Raw genomic sequence first — 20,533 nt, forward strand, 5'->3', positions numbered from 1 at the left:
TGGGTGCCCCTGGCCCCAGGGAACTTGTGCTGTGTTGGGGGAGAGAGGCGTGAGGTGAAAGAAGGGGGTCCTGTGGTGGGCACAGGCCGCGTGTTCCACAGAGGTGCGTAGAGCAGGGTGGATATGGGAGGGCTGATGATTCTAAGGCCAGCTGGAGTAGGTCTCAGCAGGATGAGACAGGCTAGACTCGAGGTGTTGGGGCACCCTGAGCGTATCTGTCCCAAAGAGGGCCTGGAGCTGCTGTATGGAAGAAGGCGGGCGTGTGCAGAGTCCACGAGGACCGGGTTGCGGGGGAGGAGTTATTCCTGCTGAGATGCTCCCGAGGGTATTGAGCTGAGGAATCGTTTTTGACCACAGGCGACCACAGCACTAGGAGGCCCCGGGGAAGGTGCTGCTGTGGCCGAGGGGGAACTGCCAGGCTGTGGAAATGTAAACCCCTGCTGCACTGGTCAGACCTGGACTTCCTGTAGGGGGCGCCATGGAATTCCCTCACGGGACCCCTGGTTTCATACCTGTGCACCAAAATTCCTGTGCACCAAAATTCCTGTGCACCAAAATTGGAGACATAACAAACTTAGGAAAATACCCTCATGCTCTGGATTGGAGGAAGGTCCCAGACGAGACAGGACAGGAAACTGCTGCCAAGGGAAGGCCACCCAGGAACAGGACAGGAAACTGCCGCCCAGGGAAGGCCGCCCAGGAACAGGACAGGAAGGCTGCCGCCGAGGGAAGGCCGCCCAAGAGAGCACCAGGCTGCCTTGAGCCCAGGAGTTTGAGACCAGCCTGGGCAACAAAGTGAGAAGCCTTCTCTACAAAATTTTTTTCAAATCAGCTGGGAGTGGTGGCGGGCACCTGGGGTCCCAGCTACTCTGGAGGCTGCAGTGCGAGGATCACTTGAGCCCAGGAGGTGGAGGCTGCAGTGAGCCAAGATCTTACCACTGCACTCCAGCCTGGGCAACAGGACGACACCCTGTTTCAAAACAAACAAAAGTCAACGTGAGCATTTTGTGTGAGACAGAAAACCACTTCACTTAGACGGTTTCCAGTTTCAGTTGACGTACAAGTCTGCTGCCAGCTGGCCTCACATCTTTCCTGTGACTCACAACCAGAGACCCGGACATTGGAGAAACCCTCAGTGAGAGAGATCCAGCTGGGTTCAGACCCTGAGGCTGTGTGAGGATGGGACTTGAGGCAGGAGACAGACCAGGAGCCACCTCCTGAAATTTAGAGCAAAACTACAAAACAAGGCCGTTGGGAGACCAGGGTGGGAGGATCACTTGAGCCCAGGAGTTCAAGACCAGCCTGGGCAATGTGGCAAGACCCTATTTCTATAAAAACAAAAAATTAACTGGGCATGATAGTGTGTGCCTATAGTCGCAGCTACTCAGGAGGCTGAGGTGGCATGATCACTTGAGCCCAGGAACTTGAGACAACAGTGAGCCATGATCTCACTATGGCATTCCATCCAGTCTGGACAAGAGAGCGAGACCCTGTCACCAAAAAAAAAAAAAAAAAATTTTTTAAGTTGCAAAACAAAGCAAGACTTTGTGGGAGACCCAACATTCGCCTGCCGTGAAGGGGCTTCAGCAAAGAGAAATCATCAAAGCAAACATGCAAGAAAGCACGATGAAGGGGTTTCAGAAAAGAGAAATCATCAAAGAAAAGATGCAAGAAAACTACGCTATGAGGGGTTTCAGAAACGGGAAATCATCAAAGAAAACCGCGCGTCTGTGAGGCCGGTGTCCAGACATGGGGCTGTGGGACCCTCTGTGAGGCCGGTGTCCAGACATGGGGTTGTGGGACCCTCTGTGAGGCCGGTGTCCAGACATGGGGTTGTGGGAGCCGGGGGTGATCTGTGGCCTCACCCTAGGCCGTTGGGTCTTGGGCCGTGTGCAGGTGGAGGTGCTGCCCTTGGTCCCACTAGGGAAAGTCGGGAGTCATTGCTGCTGAGGACCACGTGGGCGCTCACCCCCAGCCTTGCGGTGCCTGGTGGAGTCCGGGCTGGCTGCTGTCCTGCCTCAGCCGGTGACCATGGGTTCCACTGCTGGGCACTGAGCACCCACCCGCTGTGCCCGGCCACTCGCGGAGCCTCGATGCTAAGCCTGGGTTACTTTGGGTTTCTCTTTTTTTATGTGTAAATCATGGGTTGTAACTACCGTGATACTAGCCATAATGTGTTTATATATTATTTAGCATGTTATTATTCACTTACTGTTGGTTTTAAAATGAGGGGGCTGCCCAGGGAGGGGCTGTAGATGTGCTGGGGGGCTGTGGGGAGTGGAGATAAGGCCGCCTGGCACGTGTCCTGGCCCCACCTGGTACGTGTCCTGGCCCCGCCTGCGTATGTGTCTCGGCAGCTCCTCTCCATGGGACAGGCGAGGCCAGCCTGGCTCCCTTGCCCGGCCGTGGCTGCTGTCCACGTGAGCGTCTGACCTTTTGGTCCTTGGGGGCTATTCTGTTCCTCGGATCTCAGAGCAGCCCCGAGTAGTCCATGAGTGCTGACTCACGGTGTGGACTGGAGATGCATCTCGAGTGGGGGCTGGTGCTGGGCCCTTCCTCGTGGAGGCTGGGGTGCGGGAGGGTGGCATGGGGGCCTTGAGCCAGCACATTCTGACCAGGAGCTGCTTCCTTCTTCTAAGGACCTAGTGAATATTGAGATGTTCCTGACGGCCAAAGAGGTGGAGGAGTCCCTGGAGAGGCGTGAGACGGCCACCTGCCTGGCCTGGTGCCATGACAACAAGTCCCGGCTGCGGAAGATGAAGGTGCACAGACTCCCAGGTTGGGGTGGGGTGGGTCGGGGCCGAGGCCGCGCCACCCGCCCTGCAGCCAGCACCCCCTCGCCTGGTGGTTCACAGTAGTGTGGTTTTGGTTTGTAAGGTGGGGGTTGGGTTTGGGAGTTTTTTTGGTGGTTGTGTTGTACTTTTAGGCTAAAATCCGGAAAAGTGCACCTCATTTGGCATTGCAGTTTGCATACACCTGGCATGAGGCTCAGAGGGATCAGTTATGGGAGGCTGACCACGTGCACATAGCATGTTTGGGGCTGCTGGACTTGGAACCTGGAGACACATCAGTCCTGCTCCATGGGAGCTGCTCCATGGGCTCCCTGCAGTCAGTTATAGACACAGAAAAGCTGGTTGGAAAGCCATTCTCCATCTGCGAGGCTGCAGCGCTCTGGGCTGTGATACTGTTAATGAATACCCACTTTTCTTTTTTTCTTTTTTTTTGAGACGGAATCTTGCTTTGTCGCCAGGCTGGAGTGCAGTGGCGCGATCTTGGCTCACTGCAATGTCTGCCTCCGTCTTTAAGCGATTGTCTTGCCTCGGCCTCCTGAGTAGCTGGGATTACAGGCACGCGCCACCATGCCCAGCCAATTCTTGTATTTGTAGTAGACATGGGATTTCCCCATGTTGGCCAGGATGATCTCAATCTCCTGACCTTGTGATCCGCCTGCCTCAACCTCCCAAAGTGCTGGGATTACAGGCGTGAGCCACTGTGCCCGGCCAAGTACCCACTTTTCTAGAGACCAAAAGAGGCTTAAAAAATGGACTGTTAAATGACAGAATTTAAACCTGCTTGTTAAAAGGCATTGTCACCCTAGGGGCTTGCAGAAATGTCTTATATTAACACCTCTGCCTCCATTAGCAAAACTCTTCTGTTTTCTAAACTGAGCGCTGCTTAACCCCACCCCGGCCGAGTTTGGCAGGGTGCACACAGTTACCAGCCAGGAGTGACACACTGCCACTCAGGGCCACCAAAACAAGCACAAAGCAAAGACGGGGTGAAAAGCGGAGCAGCCATGGCTCCCCTTAAGAGAGTGAGGATGTTGGTGTGGAAACCCTGAAGGGAAAGCCAGAATTGATATGTAACCCACGGCCCCAGCACACAGTGCCGGCCCCACATTCTCTCCCAGAGAGCCGGCACACGCCTCACGGTGGGAACTCTGCCGGGGCCATTTCATGTGGACGTCAGAGGGAAGATAGGTTCTTGGTGCTGCCAGGATATTTCTGCAAGCCCTAGTTACCTACCAGACAGTGTTGCTGGAGGGTGTTGGGGGCTTACTGCAGGCACATGACCTGTCTGAAGCTGCTATGGGGACAGGCAGGGCCAGGACTTGGGGCCCTGAATGCGTGCCTAGGGGATAAGTATGCCTGGTGTTGGATAAAGTTGAGATTGGTGTTGGATGAGTTGAGATTGGATGCCTGGCAGATGAGTGTGTCTGGTGTTGGATGAAATTGAGATTGGATACCTGGTGGATGAGCGTGCCTGGTGTTGGATGAGTTGAGATTGGTTGAGCGTGCCTGGTGTTGGATGAGTTGAGATTGGTTGAGCGTGCCTGGTGTTGGATGAGTTGAGATTGGTTGAGCGTGCCTGGTGTTGGATGAGTTGAGATTGGTTGAGCGTGCCTGGTGTTGGATGAGTTGAGATTGGTTGAGCGTGCCTGGTGTTGGATGAGTTGAGATTGGTGAGCGTGCCTGGTGTTGGATGAGTTGAGATTGGTTGAGCGTGCCTGGTGTTGGATGAGTTGAGATTGGTTGAGCGTGCCTGGTGTTGGATGAGTTGAGATTGGTTGAGCGTGCCTGGTGTTGGATGAGTTGAGATTGGTTGAGCGTGCCTGGTGTTGGATGAGTTGAGATTGGATGAGCGTGCCTGGTGTTGGATGAGTTGAGATTGGTTGAGTGTGCCTGGTGTTGGATGAAATTGAGACTGGATGGGGCCTGAATCCATGTTTGGATGCTGTCCAGAAATGAGCCCTGAAGACTCCAAATGATGCGAAAACATGCCCGGTATGAGATGCAACTGAGCCAGGCAGGGTACATGGCTGTCTGTGCGGTCTGCTCACATGTGCACGCACGCCAGGGAGCATGTGGGGAGACAGGGAGGAGCGAGACGGTGCCCTCATGGGTCCCTCGGACCAGCCATGAGAGCCTCGATGGGAAAAGAAACTTGAGGCCCAAGTTTCACCTGGCTGGGAAATGGATTTCACAGGCCTGGGTGGGCGAGTGGTCCTGAAGCCCATGAAGCAGTGATTTGTGTGCCGCACGTCTGTACGAAAGCCACACAGAGCCATCAGTGTGGGCGCCTGTCTCAGGGTGGGCACAGCCTCGGTGCTCCATGCCGTATGGGACAGTGTAGACTCGGTGTTTTAGATTTGGGTCTGAATACCTAAGTTTCACGACATAGACACACGTGTTAGTGGACCAATTGAAAGTAACCTACTAGAGCAAAAGGTGCCATTGGAAAGCAGGTTTGAGGTGTCCACTGTGTGAAGCGGTAACCTAGAGTGGGCGCAGAGTCCTGCTCTTCTAGAGCACCCCCTCGGCAGCTGCTTCCTGCCTTTAGACAGAGCCCCAGCACTCGCCTGCTCTAGACATGGCAGCCATCAGGCGGCCCCTGGGAGGCAGGTGGGGCCCTGGTGGGGAGCCTCTGTCTTTTCCCGCTGGCCCTCCCCTTGCTCTCCGGCCAGGCTGGCTCTGAAGGGAGTGGAGTGCTGACCAAAGTCTGTCTACTGATTAGTGGGGTGGGGACTGGGGACCCTTCAGTGACCTTGTGCCTCTGGGCTGGTTTGTACCAAACCTGGCACTCGCCACCCAGAGCCTTTGCCACTGCTGGGGTCAGAGACAGTCCTCCTGCCCCAGTTTGGAGCAAACCTGTGAGTTCTGCGTACAACCTGTTGACCTGTCTGTCTAGGGACACAGGGCGGTGAGGGGCCGAGGGCACAGGGCAGGGGCAGCAGGGCAGGGACCTGAGCCCCTCTGAGCCCCACCCTGGAAGGCAGGTAGCTCTCGGCGCCTTGGCTGGCCCCCCGGGAGTCTGGGCAGCCCCTCCCCACACCCACACGGAGCCACTGCTGTGGGTGCTCTGTGTGTTGGGGCAGCAAGGCTGGCAGGCAGGGTGGGCTGGAGCACAGGTGGCCTCTCAGAAAGCTCAGTGGGAAAAGCTCTGGGAAATGGAGGTGATGAGCTTCGACTTCAATACAGTGATCCGGGGGGGATTCATTTGCCACGTAGAGTTTCTGTTCATGCCATCCTGAGATCCAGACCCTGTGAACTCAGAGTGACAAACGTGGCCCCCAGCCCAAGACGTGCTCCGTGGTGCCCCCGCCTAGATCCTGTTTGCGGGGTGAAGCCCCGAGAATGTCCTGAAACCACACGAAAGATCTTACGGTTTAGACGGACATGGCCCTTCTGTGGAATCCGCGTCTCGTCTTGGATGACTTTGGTTCATGTTGCCGCTGCTCCCACCCCAGCCACAAGTCTCGGCCCACATTGGACTGAGGTTGCTGAGATTTCAGAGTGAGAGTTGGGCTTCCGTGGGTTTCCCTTAGCTGCACGGGAGAGACTCGTAGGCAGACACATGTGGGACTTGGTCCTGCAGGAGCTTCCCCCCAGCCCCCGCCTCAGGCACGCTGCTGTCAGCCAGCAGCCCCGACCCAGCCTCTCTCCGTCTGCCACACATCCTGGAAGCACGCTCCCTTCGCGGGAGCCGCCCCTTGGCCTCGCAGCCACCCAGGACCTCAGGGTCCCCTGGGCCAGGCCTCCGTTCCATGTGCCACCTGCCTGGGGCCTCGGTGCTGGCCCTGGCTTCTGCCGGCTGTGTTCTCACCCAGTGTCTGTGGGGTCCCCCGTCCGTAACCTCGGCACAGGCGTTCCCTGCCCTGCTGCCCTGGGTCCTGCCTGCTCCAAGCTTGCTTCTCTGCCTCTTGCTCCTGTGAGGCACCACCCAGCACCCCCATGTGTGGTCACTGTCTCCTCCCCGCCCTGGGCATCAGTGCCTCAGGACAGGACTGGCTCACGTTCTCCCAGAACAGCCCCGGGCTCAAGCCAGCATCCAGTCTACACTCGGGATAGATGGGTCCAGAGGCCCAGTGGGGGTGTAAAGGAGGAAGCAGTGGCATCAGGGCAGGACCCAGGAAACTGCTTTGTCCTTGCAGAGGGCTTGGTGCCTTTGGTCCAGTGGCCGCACCTGCTACTCTGCCCTCCCAGCGTCTCCCAGGCTGGTGCTCCCGGGAGCACCCTGAGTGCCCCGGCCTTCGAGTTGAAATGCTGGGTGGCTGCACACCCCACTGCAGCTGCAGGAGCAGGGGCGGGACTCACGTTCAGAACCCGTGCTCCCTGGAAAGTCTGCTGCAGCTGCAGGAGCAGGGGCGGGACTCACGTTCAGAACCCGTGCTCCCTGGAAAGTCAGCTGCAGGCTGAAGTGGCAGCTTCAGCCTCAGCCTTGCCTTCCCGGTGCCTGTGAGAGAGGGTTCCAGAGCTTTGCTTGTGGGGTCTGCTGGTAGACGTGTGGGTGCGGCACCCGGGCACCCGGGCTCTGTGGGATGTGCTGTCTAAGCCTCGTCTTGTCTTTGCCTTCAGAGCTGCCTGGAGTTCAGCCTCAGAATCCAGGAGTTCATTGAACTCATCCGGCAGAATAAGAGACTGGACGCCGTGAGGTAGGCATCGCGGTCGTGCGGCAAATCGAGGGAGGGCAGGATGTTCCGCTGCGGCCCCTGCCAGCCCTCCCCGTCATGGTCTGGGTTCTGGGACGTCCCCTGGGTCTTGAGTCTGACCCCTGCCCGCTCAGGTGGCTGCTTCTCCCACTGTTCCTTATTGGGACTTGGGGAGTGAGGCCTGGAACCTGACAGGGCCCCCACCAAAGTGTGGCCCCAGGTGGGCACCCAGACCCCCATAGCTGCCAGGGGAACCAGCTTTGACGTCCGACCATCCGCATAAAACACACGACTCCTGGTAGCCCCTTTCCATGCAGGAAAGTGCCGCCAGCCTCTGTAGTTTGGGCATGTCTCTGACGTGTGGTCCTCAGGTAGCTCCAAGTGCCCTGAGCTTGGGAATGTTCCTCAGGGTCATTGGGGAATGTTGACAGCGTGTGGCAAGGGCACTTCTGGGTTCCCTGGCCTGTCTCCAATGTAAGGGTGCTGTGCAGTGGGCTGAGGCCAGTGGCGCCCTGGCAGTCAGGCCTGAGGAGGGGATGCTGGCTGTCACTGTGGCTCAACCCAGTTAGGGTGCACGGCGTCTGCAAAGCAAGAGAGGCTGTCCGCTGGCTTCCCACTGGCTCTCCAGAGCGGGCATCGTCAGGCAGCAGTGGGTGCCTGGCCCGGGCGGTGTCGGCCAGTCGTGCTCACCCCGTCTCAGGGCAGGGCTGCTCCTTGAGTGCTGGGTCATCTCACTCACTTCTGTGGAGGTTCCTGAGCAGCCAAGCCTCGCGGTGACGCTTGAGTTGCTGTGTAGGGCGGGCCCAAAGCTCCCGGGTGAGTGCCCAGCAGGTGTGTTTGCCAGGAGGGGCCGCCTGTCCGTGCCCACAGAAACCCGGCCGCGACTCCATATCCACCTGCAGCGGGCTGGGTGGCCGAGTGTTCCACAGAGGGCTGATTCAGAGAAGTGGGCGTCTCGTGATGAGGTGCTGAGGGTAGTCCCCACGACGCACGGCAGAACCGTGGCGAGTCCCTGCCCCTGCATGGGCCCTGGAGAGGCCCGGGGTCCTGCTCTGGCTCCTGATGCCAACCTGGATGCATGGGGGCAGATCAGGCCTCGTCTTCATGCACAAGTGAGCCAGGCCCTGCGGCAGGGGAGCTCACTGCCCTTCTGTGCCTGAAAGGGCTAAAGCAGGGGTCTCAGGACCCAGCCCAATGGAGAGCGGCGTGTGAGTGTTCCGGGGACACGGCCAGGGGCGCCCTGTCAGGAGGAGGAGCTCTTGCTCTGCTCTGGCCTCCTCCGTGCAGCTTCGGTGCCTGTGTCGCTGGCCTCTGTCCGGCCGCAGCCTGCTTCCATCCTGAGTCAGCCTCCGTCTCCTTGAGGGCCCCGGCCACTGTCAGCCCAGGAGTCTGAGAACAAAACATGTCCATCCTGGAGTCCCTCCCTGCAGCCCCTCCTGTCACAGGTGTCTTCATCTGGGTGGCAGCTGGCTCCGCGAAGGGTCTGTTTGCCTGTGTTACCCCCGCTCCGCATAGAAGGTCTATTTGCCGGTGTTCTCCCCGCTCTGGGTAGGGTTTGTTTACCTGTGTTCCCCCTACTTTGGGTAGAATCTGCCCTGGAGACTCGCAGGGCCTGCTCCTCATCATGTCTGGAGCCGAGCTCAGAGCTGTGCCCTCTGCGGCCTCATCTGTTGCAGAGGAGCAGGCAGGTCCTAGGAAGTGCGTGTCCTTCCTCCCCCACGCAGACGCGTGCTGCCCTGAAGCCTCCGCACCCGGTGGGGCAGGCATGGCAAACAGTACCCCAGTGCTCTGGGGCAGGCGCAGTGTGAGCTACGTCCTCTGCTGGGGCCGTCTTGGGAGTGGGTCTCCAGGTGTCAGGGCCTGGTCAGGGAAGTCCGACCTCAGCTCACTGTGGCCCTGGAGGTACCCACAAGGCACACGGGAGCTGGGCTGGGGTGGCAGGTGGGGCGTCGGCAGGACCTTTGTGGGGTGAGGGAGTACAGGTGTCTGGCTGGGAGCGCAGAGGGTGGTATGTGTCCCTGAGGCTGGACAAGAGGGAAGGCGGAGAAGCCTGGCCACGCGTCTGCTGAGGGTTCCAGGCGGGGCTCTCTCGCCTGCTGCCAGGGTCCCAGCCCGCAGGAGCTTCCTGTCCACCACTGAACTCATGGTCCACGTGGAGCTGGGGCATGGGGCACCATCTACAGGGCTTGAGGCCAGCAGCCCAGCCTCTGGGTCCACTGGGGCAGGCGAGGTGGGTTTTGTCTGTGGAGCCAGCGTGCTGGGCCGGGCAGGGGGCCTCATTGGCTGGGGTAGCTGCAGCTTCACCCTGCCTGGGGCATTTGTGGGTTTGCCATATGCGAAAGTACAGCTGCTAGTGATTAATTTTTAACGTTTTTAATTTTTAGTAAATGAGTAAGTGAATCCCTGACCCCAGGCGGCTGGGACCTGGCCTGCACTTCGGGGGCTTTGTGTCAGCGGCTCCGTGCCGTCTGTCGCACACCCACGCCTCAGCCTGGCCAGGCACAGTTTAGGAAGTTTGTCTTCTGGGTGTTTTTTCTGTGTGTGTTTGGTTTTTTTTTGTTTTGTTTTTTTTTTTTTTGAGATGGAGTTTTGCTCTGTTGCCTGGCACAATCCCAGCTCATCGCAACCTCCACCTCCGGGTTCAAGTGATTCTCCTGCCTCAGCCTCCCGAGTAGCTGGGATTACAGGCATAGGCCACCACGCCTGGCTAATTTTTGTATTTTTAGTAGAGACAGGGTTTCACCGTGTTGACCAGGCTGATTTCGAACTCCTGACATTGCGATCTACCCGCCTTGGCCTCCCTAAGTGCTGGGATTACAGGTGTGAGCCACTGTGCCTGGCCCGTGTGTTTATATTTTTAAAGAAAAATTGATGTCTTGGTGTTTCTTATGTTGGCTGCATTTAGTCTGTTAAAAGTCACGGTTTTGTTTCCCCTGTTTCCTATGGATGCACACCGTGCTATTCTCCCCAGATCTGCTCTGAGGACCCCATATCTGGGCTGCGGTTCTCTGTGTGTTGGGGCCAAATGCTGACATCACGCGATCCGAGAAGAGCCAGCCGCCACTGTTAGGTTTTCTGTTTCTGTCTTGGGGTCAGGATTTGCGGATCAGGGACCTGGGGTGCAAGGCGAGGCAGCTTGTCAGGTGGACGATGTCCGTCTGGGGTTTGATTGATAGATAAGACGCGTAAACCAGGTCACGCAAATGAGATCTCATAGATGTCAACCACAGAGATTAAATTCCCTCTTCAGCGGCTCTGGGAGGAGGTGAGATGCCCGTTGAATGAAACAGCCCTGGTGGGCTGTGTTGTGGGCAAGTCTTGGCATAGGACGAAGGGTGACTTGTCTCCAGAGATGGAATGAGGGGGTTGGGTGGGGCTCCTCCTGGACTCAGACACGCCCCCCCACATGCTCCACGATGGGAATGCACGGGCACTGGAATCTCGGATGGCCGTCCCCAGCCCCTGTACATGCACCCTGTGGGTACTGGGAGACTCACCCCGACTCCCAGTCCCTGCATATGTCCTGTGGGGTCAGCCGTGTGGACTCCCCAGGCTGGGTCCCGAGCCTGGGCACCCCCCACTCCCTGCTGCCCCAGGCTCCCCTGGTGGTGCCCCCACCACATGGTCACTGTGCCATCCATCAAGGGGCTGCGGGGGCACCTCCTGCACTAACTCCAGTCTCTGCCAGTCACTGCCTCTTCTCTGAGGCCACCGTGACCGCCCGGCACCTCCTCAGCCCCATGTTCCTGGGTACATCCCTTGTTCTGGACGGCACAGGGCTGACTCACACGTGGGACTTGAGGCCCCTGGTTCTGTGCATTGGGGTCGCTTTGGGGGAGAGCCCCTGAGGGCTGAGGATGTGGGGTGCACAGGGACCCATGTGAGGGTCGGGATACGGGGGTGCAGGTCCTCAGGACAGCCAGAGGGACTGTGACCCTGTGTGTGTGGGGGGGGGCATGAGAATGGGGGCCCTTGGGGTGAGCAGGTGCCCTCTGATCAGCTCGAAAGGGACCTGTCGTGACTGGAGTGGGGTTCTGGCCTGGAGCGGGCCTGTGTGCATCCTGCAGACTTGCCTCAGGAAAAATCGTGGCTGCATGTGGTGTGTGGCAGGCTCAGGGCTGAGAGGGCTGGGCCGGGTCTGCAGGGAGTCCAGCCTGTGGGCTGAGGGAGGCTGTTCTTTGGAAGCTTGTGCTGGGCGTCACTGCCGAACAGCAAGGACTGCAGTCGAGAAGACCACACGTTCTTGGTCCACTGGGGGCACAGGGGCCACAGAGGCAAGCATCCAGGGGCAGTGGGAGTCCTTAAGGTTTGGGTTCCTTGTAAACCAGAATCGCTTTGGAGAGGCCTCAGGGGCAGGTGCCATTTGCAGTTCTGGTGTTTTCCGTGGGTTGTGTGTGTGGCTTGGGTGCCCTGTCCCTGGAGGAAGGAGTGTCTGGTAGCTGCTTCTCCAGCCTCAGGTGAGCTGCACCTCCTGCCATCCCAGCCCCACCCAGCAGGTCGGCTTGGAGTGAGGCGATTACTTTGTACCTAGACTCTGACATAAACGCTGTTAGCTCAGATTTTTCAGCTTAAGAATGCAGGCCGGGTACAGTGGGTCATGCCTATAATCCCAGCACTTTGGGAGGCTGGGGCAGGAAGATGGCTTGAGCCCAGGAGTTGGAGACCAGCCTGGGCAACACAGCGAGACTCTGTCTCTAATAAGATATTTTTTACATTAGCTGGGCATGGTGCTGCACATCTGCGGTCTCAGCTTCTTGGGAGGATCGCCTGAGCCCGGGAGTTCGAGGCTACAGTGAGCTGTGACTGTGCCACTGCACTCCAACCTGGGTGACAGAGTAAGACCCTGTCTCTAAGAATTAAAATAAAAACGCAAACTTAAATGTGCCAAAATGTTGTTTTTTAGACACGCGAGAAAGCACTTCAGCCAAGCAGAAGGGAGCCAGCTGGACGAGGTGCGCCAGGCCATGGGCATGCTGGCCTTCCCGCCCGACACGCACATCTCCCCGTACAAGGTAGGGCCTGCGTCCCCGGGGTCAGTGTCGTGATGGGGTGGGGATCTAGGGTGTGTCTCTGGTCTGTAACTGCTTCCATACATGGGACGGGACGTGAGGGCCCTGTCCCAGCCACACAGCCTGTCCAGCCTGCCAAGACAGGCTTTTTTTGTTTGATTCCCATTTTGCTCATAAGAATTTTGAATCAGGGCTGTGTGTGGTGGCTCACCCCTGGAATCCCAGCACTTTGGGAGGCTGAGGTGGGAGGATGGCTTGAGCCCAGGAGTTTGAGACCAGCCTGAGCAACATAGTGAGACCCCATCTCTACAAAAAAATTTTTTGTAAATGAGCTGGGCATGGTAGCACCTGCCTATAGTCCAGGTACCCGGGAGGCTGAGGTGGGAGGATCACTTGAGCCCAGAAGGTTGAAGCTGCAGTGAGCCGAGATTGTGCCACTGCACTCCAGCCTGGGTGACAGAGCAGGACCCTGTCTCCAAAAAAAAAAGTTGAATGAGAAAGGTTCAGGAAGCTTTTAAGCCTGGCGTGTTCAGCCGGGGCCCAGCTTCCTTGCCCGTTTCCCTGGTTCTCCTTTCTCTGCAGCCCGAGTCAGATGTTAGGCTGTACCATCTTCTGTGGTTTCCGTGGTCCTCTTGCTGACGCTTTGTATTTTACCTGTAAATATTGGAGCCTCCAAGTCTCCGTGGTCACTGGGGTAGGGGTGGGGGTTCTGCCATCACTAACCAGCACCCTGTGCTCAGACCTGGCCCCAACCCAGCAGCCAGCTGCTCCTGGGTGAGTGGCTCCGCTCTGCACCCGTGCCCACCCCTGCACCCACCCTACCCCCACCGTGTGCCCACCCCTGCACCCACCCTGTGCCGTGTGCCCACCCCTGCACCCACCTCTGTGCCCACTGTGTACCCACCCCTGCACCCACTCACATGCCCGTGTGCTCACTCCTGCACCCACCCCCATACCCACTGTGTACCCATCCCTGCACCCACTCCCGTGCCCACTGTGTGCTCACCCCTGCAGTCATCCCCGTGCCCACACCCATGCCCACCCTGTGCCCACCGTGTGCGCACCCCTGCACCCACCCCCATGCCCATGTGCCCACCCCTGCACCCACCTCTGTACCCACTGTGTACCCATCCCTGCACCCACTCCCGTGCCCACTGTGTGCTCACCCCTGCACTCACCCCTGTGCCCACCCCCATGCCCACCGTGTGCCCACCCCTGCACGCACCCCCATGCCCATGTGCCCACCCCTGCACCCACCCCCGTGCCCGTGTACCCACCGTGTACCCACCTCTGCAACCACCCCGTGCCCGCCATGTGCTCACCCCCATGCCCACCCCTGTGCTCATCACGCTGGGAACAGTTTCAGTTCCTGGAAAAGGGGGAAGCGGATGAAACCTCCTGGAGTCGACCGTTTGTTCTTTGAGCTGGCGCCGGTCTCTGTCAGAGGCGGGGGTGTTTCCCAGCAGCCCCTACCCTGTCCCTGTAGGGACTGCAAAGCCCTGGGCAGACCTAGACCTGCTGCCTTCTGAAAGCTGCTGGAAGCTTTCTCAGCCTGAATTCTCCTGGATCTCAGGCGTTTGGGACATCTCACAATAAACCATCATTAGGTTAAGAGGATCTTCAGGGGTGGAGTCTAAGCTTCCCAGATTGTGAGTTGGCACCTTGTTTCTCTCGCTTGCTCTAGAGAGGATTTTGTTAGAAATGCAAGGAAGGCTGACACATACAGGGCGCTGAGACTTTAGGCCTAGGCCAGGTGGAGCGTGCACCTCGCCGGACGCAGCCCTGCAGTACGGTAAAGAGGGAGGCAGGCAGTTCTAGCCCCAAGGCTCATCAGTTGCCAGATTCAGGGGGCAAAACTGTGTCTCGTGGCAAGAACATGGGCCCTGTTGCCACGGGTCAGGCAAGAAACAGGAGGAAGCCTTCGTTTTGTTCAGAGAATGACAGAAGCCACCAGAGGCCCAGAGGCAACCGGTCCTGGGGAGTGAGGGTGCCGGGAGCTGTTACTTCTCAATGCGGACCTTCTGGACTGTGGACTTCCTCTGTTGTAGACTTTGATTTTTAGACAAGAATGAGATTAAAAGCAGCCTTTCAAAATGTTGGATTTAAGTGTGGCATTTACCCTAAACTGAGACTGAGAAGCTTATGGAGACTGACGGGTGACGTCCCCTGATGACCACCTCCCCTCCCTCCAGGTGTGGCCGTCTCCCCCAAGCTAGAGGCTGAGCGGCCTTTCTGGGTTGATGTAAAGGTTTTTCTCTCCCGTGCTCACACATGCTGTCTCTCCAAGTCTAAACCTGAGGCTATTTAGGGACAGACATTAATGAGGTTTAATTTTCTGTTCTGTGATGCTTTAACCTAACATGGACTAGCCATTTTCTGTTTCATACATGATTTCTCTAAAGTAAGAGTTTTTACACCTAATGCTCTGAGGTGCTCTCTGCACTGAGCTGTCCTTCCAACTCTGTGAGTCCATTTTTGTCACAGTGTGCAGCAGAGTTAAGTCAGCACCGGCCCCGCAGCTTGTTGAAATCACAGAGTTAAGTCAGCACTGGCCCTACAGTGTGCTGAAACCACAGAGTTAGCACTGGCCCCACGGTGTGTTGAAATCGCAGAGTTAAGTCAGCACTGGCCCTGCAGTGTGTTGAAGTCAGAGAGTTAAGTCAGCACTCATCCCGCAGCATGTTGAAATCAGAGTTAAGTCAGCACTCATCTCACGGTGTGTTGAAATCAGAGTTAAGTTAGCACTCGTCCCACATCATGTTGCAATCAGAGAGTTAAGTCAGCACTGGCCCTATAGCGTGTGGAAATCAGAGTTAAGTCAGCACTCATCCCGCAGCATGTTGAAGTCAGAGAGTTAAGTCAGCACTCATCCCGCAGCATGTTGAAGTCAGAGAGTTAAGTCAGCACTCATCCCGCAGCATGTTGAAATCAGAGTTAAGTCAGCACTCATCTCACGGTGTGTTGAAATCAGAGTTAAGTTAGCACTCGTCCCACATCATGTTGAAATCAGAGTTAAGTCAGCACTGGCCTCACAGCGTGTTGCAATCAGAGAGTTAAGTCAGCACTGGCCCTATAGCGTGTGGAAATCAGAGTTAAGTCAGCACTCATCCCGCAGCATGTTGAAGTCAGAGAGTTAAGTCAGCACTCATCCCGCAGCATGTTGAAATCAGAGTTAAGTCAGCACTTATCTCACGGTGTGTTGAAATCAGAGTTAAGTTAGCACTCGTCCCACATCATGTTGAAATCAGAGTTAAGTCAGCACTGGCCTCACAGCGTGTTGCAATCAGAGAGTTAAGTCAGCACTGGCCCTATAGCGTGTGGAAATCAGAGTTAAGTCAGCACTCATCCCGCAGCATGTTGAAATCAGAGTTAAGTCAGCACTCATCCCGCAGCATGTTGAAATCAGAGTTAAGTCAGCACTCATCCCACTGTGTGTTTCAGTCAACACTTGAGGGAGTTATGCTTTGTGCTGACCCTTAGTGCAGAGTGTGTGGGTCATTGGGGGATGGCTGTGGGCCGATGGCACCTGCCCCACCATGGCCCACGTTTTTAAGCTGTTCCAGGAGCTTCCCTGGGAGCATCCCCAGCACCCTCTGCCCTCTATATTCCAGGACCTCCTGGACCCTGCACGGTGGCGGATGCTGATCCAGCAGTTCCGGTACGACAACTACCGACTACACCAGCTGGGAAACAACTCTGTGTTCACCCTCACCCTGCAGGCTGGCCTCTCAGCCATCAAGACACCGTATCCTGCCTCCTGTGCGTGGTGCGGCTTGGCCTGGGGTTCGCGTCTTTGGTCACATTTTAACACACTGACCCTGCACATTTTAACACACTGACCCGGCACCTTGCCACCCTTGTCCTCCCACCACAGACAGACCCGGGCTTCTGCGTGCTGCACCTGCACAGTGTCTAGATGGTCGGGGTGGGGCCATGTTGAGGGGCCTTGGATGCGTCGCACAGCCTTCACTCTGGGAAGTGGCACCCTTCCTCTCTCTCTCATCATCTCAGATGCCGCCATGGGCACTGAGCATTGATCTAAAAGCCTGACTCTGATGTGTTCTGGCGGCTGGGAGGAGATTACCATTCAGAATAGTTTCCCCATGTGATTACCAAGAACCTTGCCTGTGACTGACTTGGCCCCTGCCTGTGACTGATTCTGTCCCACCTGTGGCTGACTGTCCCGCCTGTGACCGACTCTGTCTGCCTGTGACTCTGCCCCTGCCTGTGACTGACTCTGCCCCTGCCTATGACTGACTCCGTCCTGCCTGTGACTCTGTCCCACCTGCGACTCACTCAGTTCATGCCTGTGACTCACTGCTCCTGCCTGCGGCTGACTCTCTCCCCACCTGTGACTGACTCTGTCCTGCCTGTGACTCATTCCTTCCTGTGACTGACTGTGTCCCACCTGCAACTGACTTCTTCCCGCCTGTGATTCACTCTGCTCCCTCCTGCGACTGACTCTGTCCCCACCTGCGACTCACTGTGGCCCTGCCTGTGACTGACTCTGTCCCGCCTTTGACTGATTCCTTCCTGTAACTGACTCTGTCCCACCTGCAACTGACTTCTTCCTGCCTGTGACAGACTCAGTCCCTGCCTGCGACTGAGTCTGTCCCTGCCTGCAAGTGACTCCATCCTGCCTGTGACTGTCCTCGCCTGTGACTGACTGTCCCGCCTGTGACTGACTATGCCTCGGCCTGTGACTGACTCTCCCAGCCTGTGACTGACTCCATCCTGCCTGTGACTGACTCTGCCCACGCCTGCAGCTGAGTCTGTCCCCACCTGTGACTGACTCCTCTCCTGCCTGTGACTGACTCTGCCCACGCCTACGACTGAGTCTGTCCCCGCCTGTGACTGACTCCGCCTCTGCCTGTGACTGACGCTGCCCTGCCTGTGACTGACTCTGTCGTTGCCTGTGACTGTCTCACCTGTGACTGACTGTCCCTGCCTGTGACTGACTCTCCCAGCCAGTGACTGACTCTTCCCCGCCTGTGACTGACTGTCCTGCCTGTGACTCTGCCCCTGCCTGTGACTGACTCTCCCAGCCAGCGACTGACACTTTCCTGCCTGTGACTCTGCCCCTACCTGTGACTGACTCTGTCCCTACCTGTGACTGGCTCTCCCAGCCAGCAACTGACTCTTCCCTGCCTGTGACGGACTCTGTCCTGCCTGTGACTCTGCCCCTACCTGTGACTGACTGTCCCTGCTTGTGACTGACTCCCAGCCAGCGACTGACTCTGCCCCTGTCTGTGACTGACTCTGTCCTGCCTGTGACTGTGTCCTGCCTGTGACTGACTCTGTCCTGCTTGTGACTGAATCGGCCCCTGCCTATGACTGTCAGCCTGTGACTGATTCTGTCCCTGCCTGTGGCTGACTCTGCTCTGACTGTTCTCTTGCACCTGACTCTGCTCTCACCTGTGACTGACTTTATCCCCACCTGTGGCTGACTCTGCCACCACTTGTGACTGACTGTCCTCCTACAACTGACTCTGCCCTCTCCTGCGACTGACTCTGTCCCTGCCTGTGAATGTCTCTCATGTGACCTGACTCAGGCCCAGAAGGCAGTGAGTGTTTCGGGATTGCGCTGATTCCTGGCTGTGCTGGGATATGAATGAGACTCAGGCCCCCTCTCGTGTCCCCTTTGTGGAACTCTGAGGGGGAGGGCTGGTGTGCTTGCCCACTGCCTGTTCTTAGGTGCCAGCAGAACATCCCTGCTGGGTGGCTCTTGTCCTGCCTGGAGAGGTTGCATGGCAGGGGAGAGGGTGGTGGGTGATGGAGCCGCTGTGTGCATGTGGTCCTGGCGCAGGAGGCCGGGGCGGGAAGGTGCGGGCTTCTTGTCTCCCCCAGGCCTTGGTGGGGCTGTGTAGCTGTCAAGTGCAGCTCTTCCTTTGCCTTGAAGGATAGCCTGTGTGGTCTGCACGGTGCCCACATAGCCAGAACGGCATGCAGCCCGGAGTAGAGTGGCCACAGGGGGCTTCACTCATCCTGGCTGCCCAGGGTGGCCCCCACCCTTCCTTGACCCGATGCACAGACAGTGCTACAAAGAGGACGGCAGCTCCAAGAGCCCCGACTGCCCCGTGTGCAGCCGCTCCCTGAACAAGCTGGCACAGCCCCTGCCCATGGCCCACTGTGCCAACTCCCGTCTGGTCTGCAAGATCTCCGGCGACGTGATGAACGAGAACAACCCGCCCATGATGCTGCCCAACGGCTATGTCTACGGCTACAATGTGAGGGGGCAGGGCAGGGGGGCCAGGCCGGCACGTGTTGCCATCGGAATAGGGTTGTGTGGGGCGGGCAGGGCAGGGGGGCGAGGCTGGCACGTGTTGCCATCGGAATAGTGTTGTGTGGGGTGGGGTGGGCAGGGCAGGGGGGCCAGGCCGGCACACGTTGCCATCGGAACAGGGCTGTCCTCTTGCCCACCCTGCCTTAGCTTCATTCGAAATGGATCGGGGCGGGAAGGACAGGCGGGGTGGCCCCCGGATTTCTTTGGCAGGTGTGCCTTCGGGAAGCAACTTTGCCTGAGAGGAGGCGTGATTCCCTGGTGGTTCGTTGTGGGGATTTTCCATGGAAATCTGTTGACGTCGTATTCGCTTGCCTTAACGCATTCCCGGTTTTATTTTTCAGTCTCTGCTTTCTATCCGTCAAGATGATAAAGTCGTTTGCCCAAGAACCAAAGAAGTCTTCCACTTCTCACAAGCCGAGAAGGTATACATCATGTAGGCCCCACGTCGCCAAGCGCACGCCTCGGGGACTGGCTGCAGCGGGCGGGGAGGCCGCGCCTTCCTCCTGCCTCGCGCTCCAGCCTGCCGCGGCGTTTCTGTTTCTTGCGACCAAAGATGAGTGAGCAACGAGAAATACTCTTAGGAAGAGAGAAAATAAGGTTTCCTAAGTTTGTACTTGAAAACAGCATTTTGATTGGTAGGATTTTGTAACACGTCAACCATTTGATGCTTCTGAAAAGTACTTTCAACTTTCGAAGGAAACTTTTCTTTAAAGACTGACCTAAACACTGAGGGAAACTTTAGAACGTTTAAAATATAGGAGTCCGTGATTTCCCTGTGTTTTCAGTTTCTTTCCTTCTGTGAACGATGAGACTTGGAGAACGGGCTGGTCCTTCACCACCTCCCGTTGGCCCTGGCCCGGCCGGGGAAGGTGGCAGTGGCACTGGGCTGACCTGCAGTGACCCGCGATGCCGCGCCACAAGGGACACTCACGGCTTCATTCGAGAGCTGCTGCCAAAATGCCTGGCGCCACCACCGTCGGGCTGGCTTCGAGGACGCCCGCCTGCCGCGCGGGCCGTGTCCGTGGGCTGTGTTCCTACGTGCGTAGTTTCGATACCACATCGCGGGGCTGTGTTCCTACGTGCGTAGTTTCGATACCACATCGCGGGGCTGTGTTCCTACGTGCGTAGTTTCGATACCACATCGCGGGGCTGTGTTCCTACGTGCGTAGTTTCGATACCACATCGCGGGGCTGTGTTCCTACGTGCGTAGTTTCGATACCACATCGCGGGGCTGTGTTCCTACGTGCGTAGTTTCGATATCACACCCTCCGTGTGCCGCCTTACTTCCTGCTTTGAGAATGTATAACGTGGAAATCCACGGGACCAAGTTTCTGCAGAGGCCTTGCCGGATGGTTCCATAACTGTAGAGTCTAAATACTATCCATTACAGAAATTAATCGTTCAGTTGAGAGAAGTACTGATGACTTTTCAAAACAAACGAACCATCGTAGTTGACAGAGAACCATATTGTAGAGGTTTGTAGTTAGTGCTTATTTTTGCATGTTGATGTTGACTAGCTAATAAACTGTAAATGTAAACCATGCGAATAAAATGGTTTTCTATTTCTCATTTCTGTGTGAGCCGAGGCTGCCGTGCGTTTCTAACACCGAGGGTTGTGTCCTGCTTCTCCCTAGGGCCCGGGCAGCACGGCGGGCATGTGCATAGCTTCTGGCACCATGGCCACAGGGAGTTGAGAAGCCGGCTGGAGGCCACTCCTGCCCAGACCGCACCAGGAGCACAGTCCTCCTCTCAGGCGCTGCCCTGAGGCATGATGGCCCCAGTGTCTTGCGGCCCCAGCTTGCAGCTGGGTGT

The 20,533-nt window shown here is 57.3% G+C and overlaps 1 protein-coding gene across 4 annotated transcripts in view; it reads left to right on the forward strand.

The window, feature by feature from the left end:
* The window catches only part of MAEA (macrophage erythroblast attacher, E3 ubiquitin ligase), a 53,641-nt gene extending 33,351 nt beyond the window's left edge, over positions 1–20,290 (forward strand). The window contains exons 4-9 of one of the 4 annotated variants that reach the window (XM_033213426.1): positions 2,640–2,762; positions 7,356–7,432; positions 12,333–12,441; positions 16,050–16,183; positions 18,470–18,665; positions 19,063–20,290. In XM_033213426.1, the coding sequence (XP_033069317.1) occupies positions 2,640–2,762; positions 7,356–7,432; positions 12,333–12,441; positions 16,050–16,183; positions 18,470–18,665; positions 19,063–19,158 (735 nt within the window). In that variant the 3' untranslated portion in view covers positions 19,159–20,290. The remainder of the gene's footprint in view (positions 1–2,639; positions 2,763–7,355; positions 7,433–12,332; positions 12,442–16,049; positions 16,184–18,469; positions 18,666–19,062) is intronic. The other 3 variants (XM_033213428.1, XM_033213427.1, XM_033213429.1) reach the window with 3 other exon arrangements.
* Positions 20,291–20,533: the final 243 nt, after the last annotated feature.

This window comes from Trachypithecus francoisi, unplaced genomic scaffold (assembly GCF_009764315.1).
Source record: "Trachypithecus francoisi isolate TF-2019V2 unplaced genomic scaffold, Tfra_2.0 Lachesis_group1, whole genome shotgun sequence".
NCBI classification, from domain to species: Eukaryota; Metazoa; Chordata; class Mammalia; order Primates; family Cercopithecidae; genus Trachypithecus; species Trachypithecus francoisi.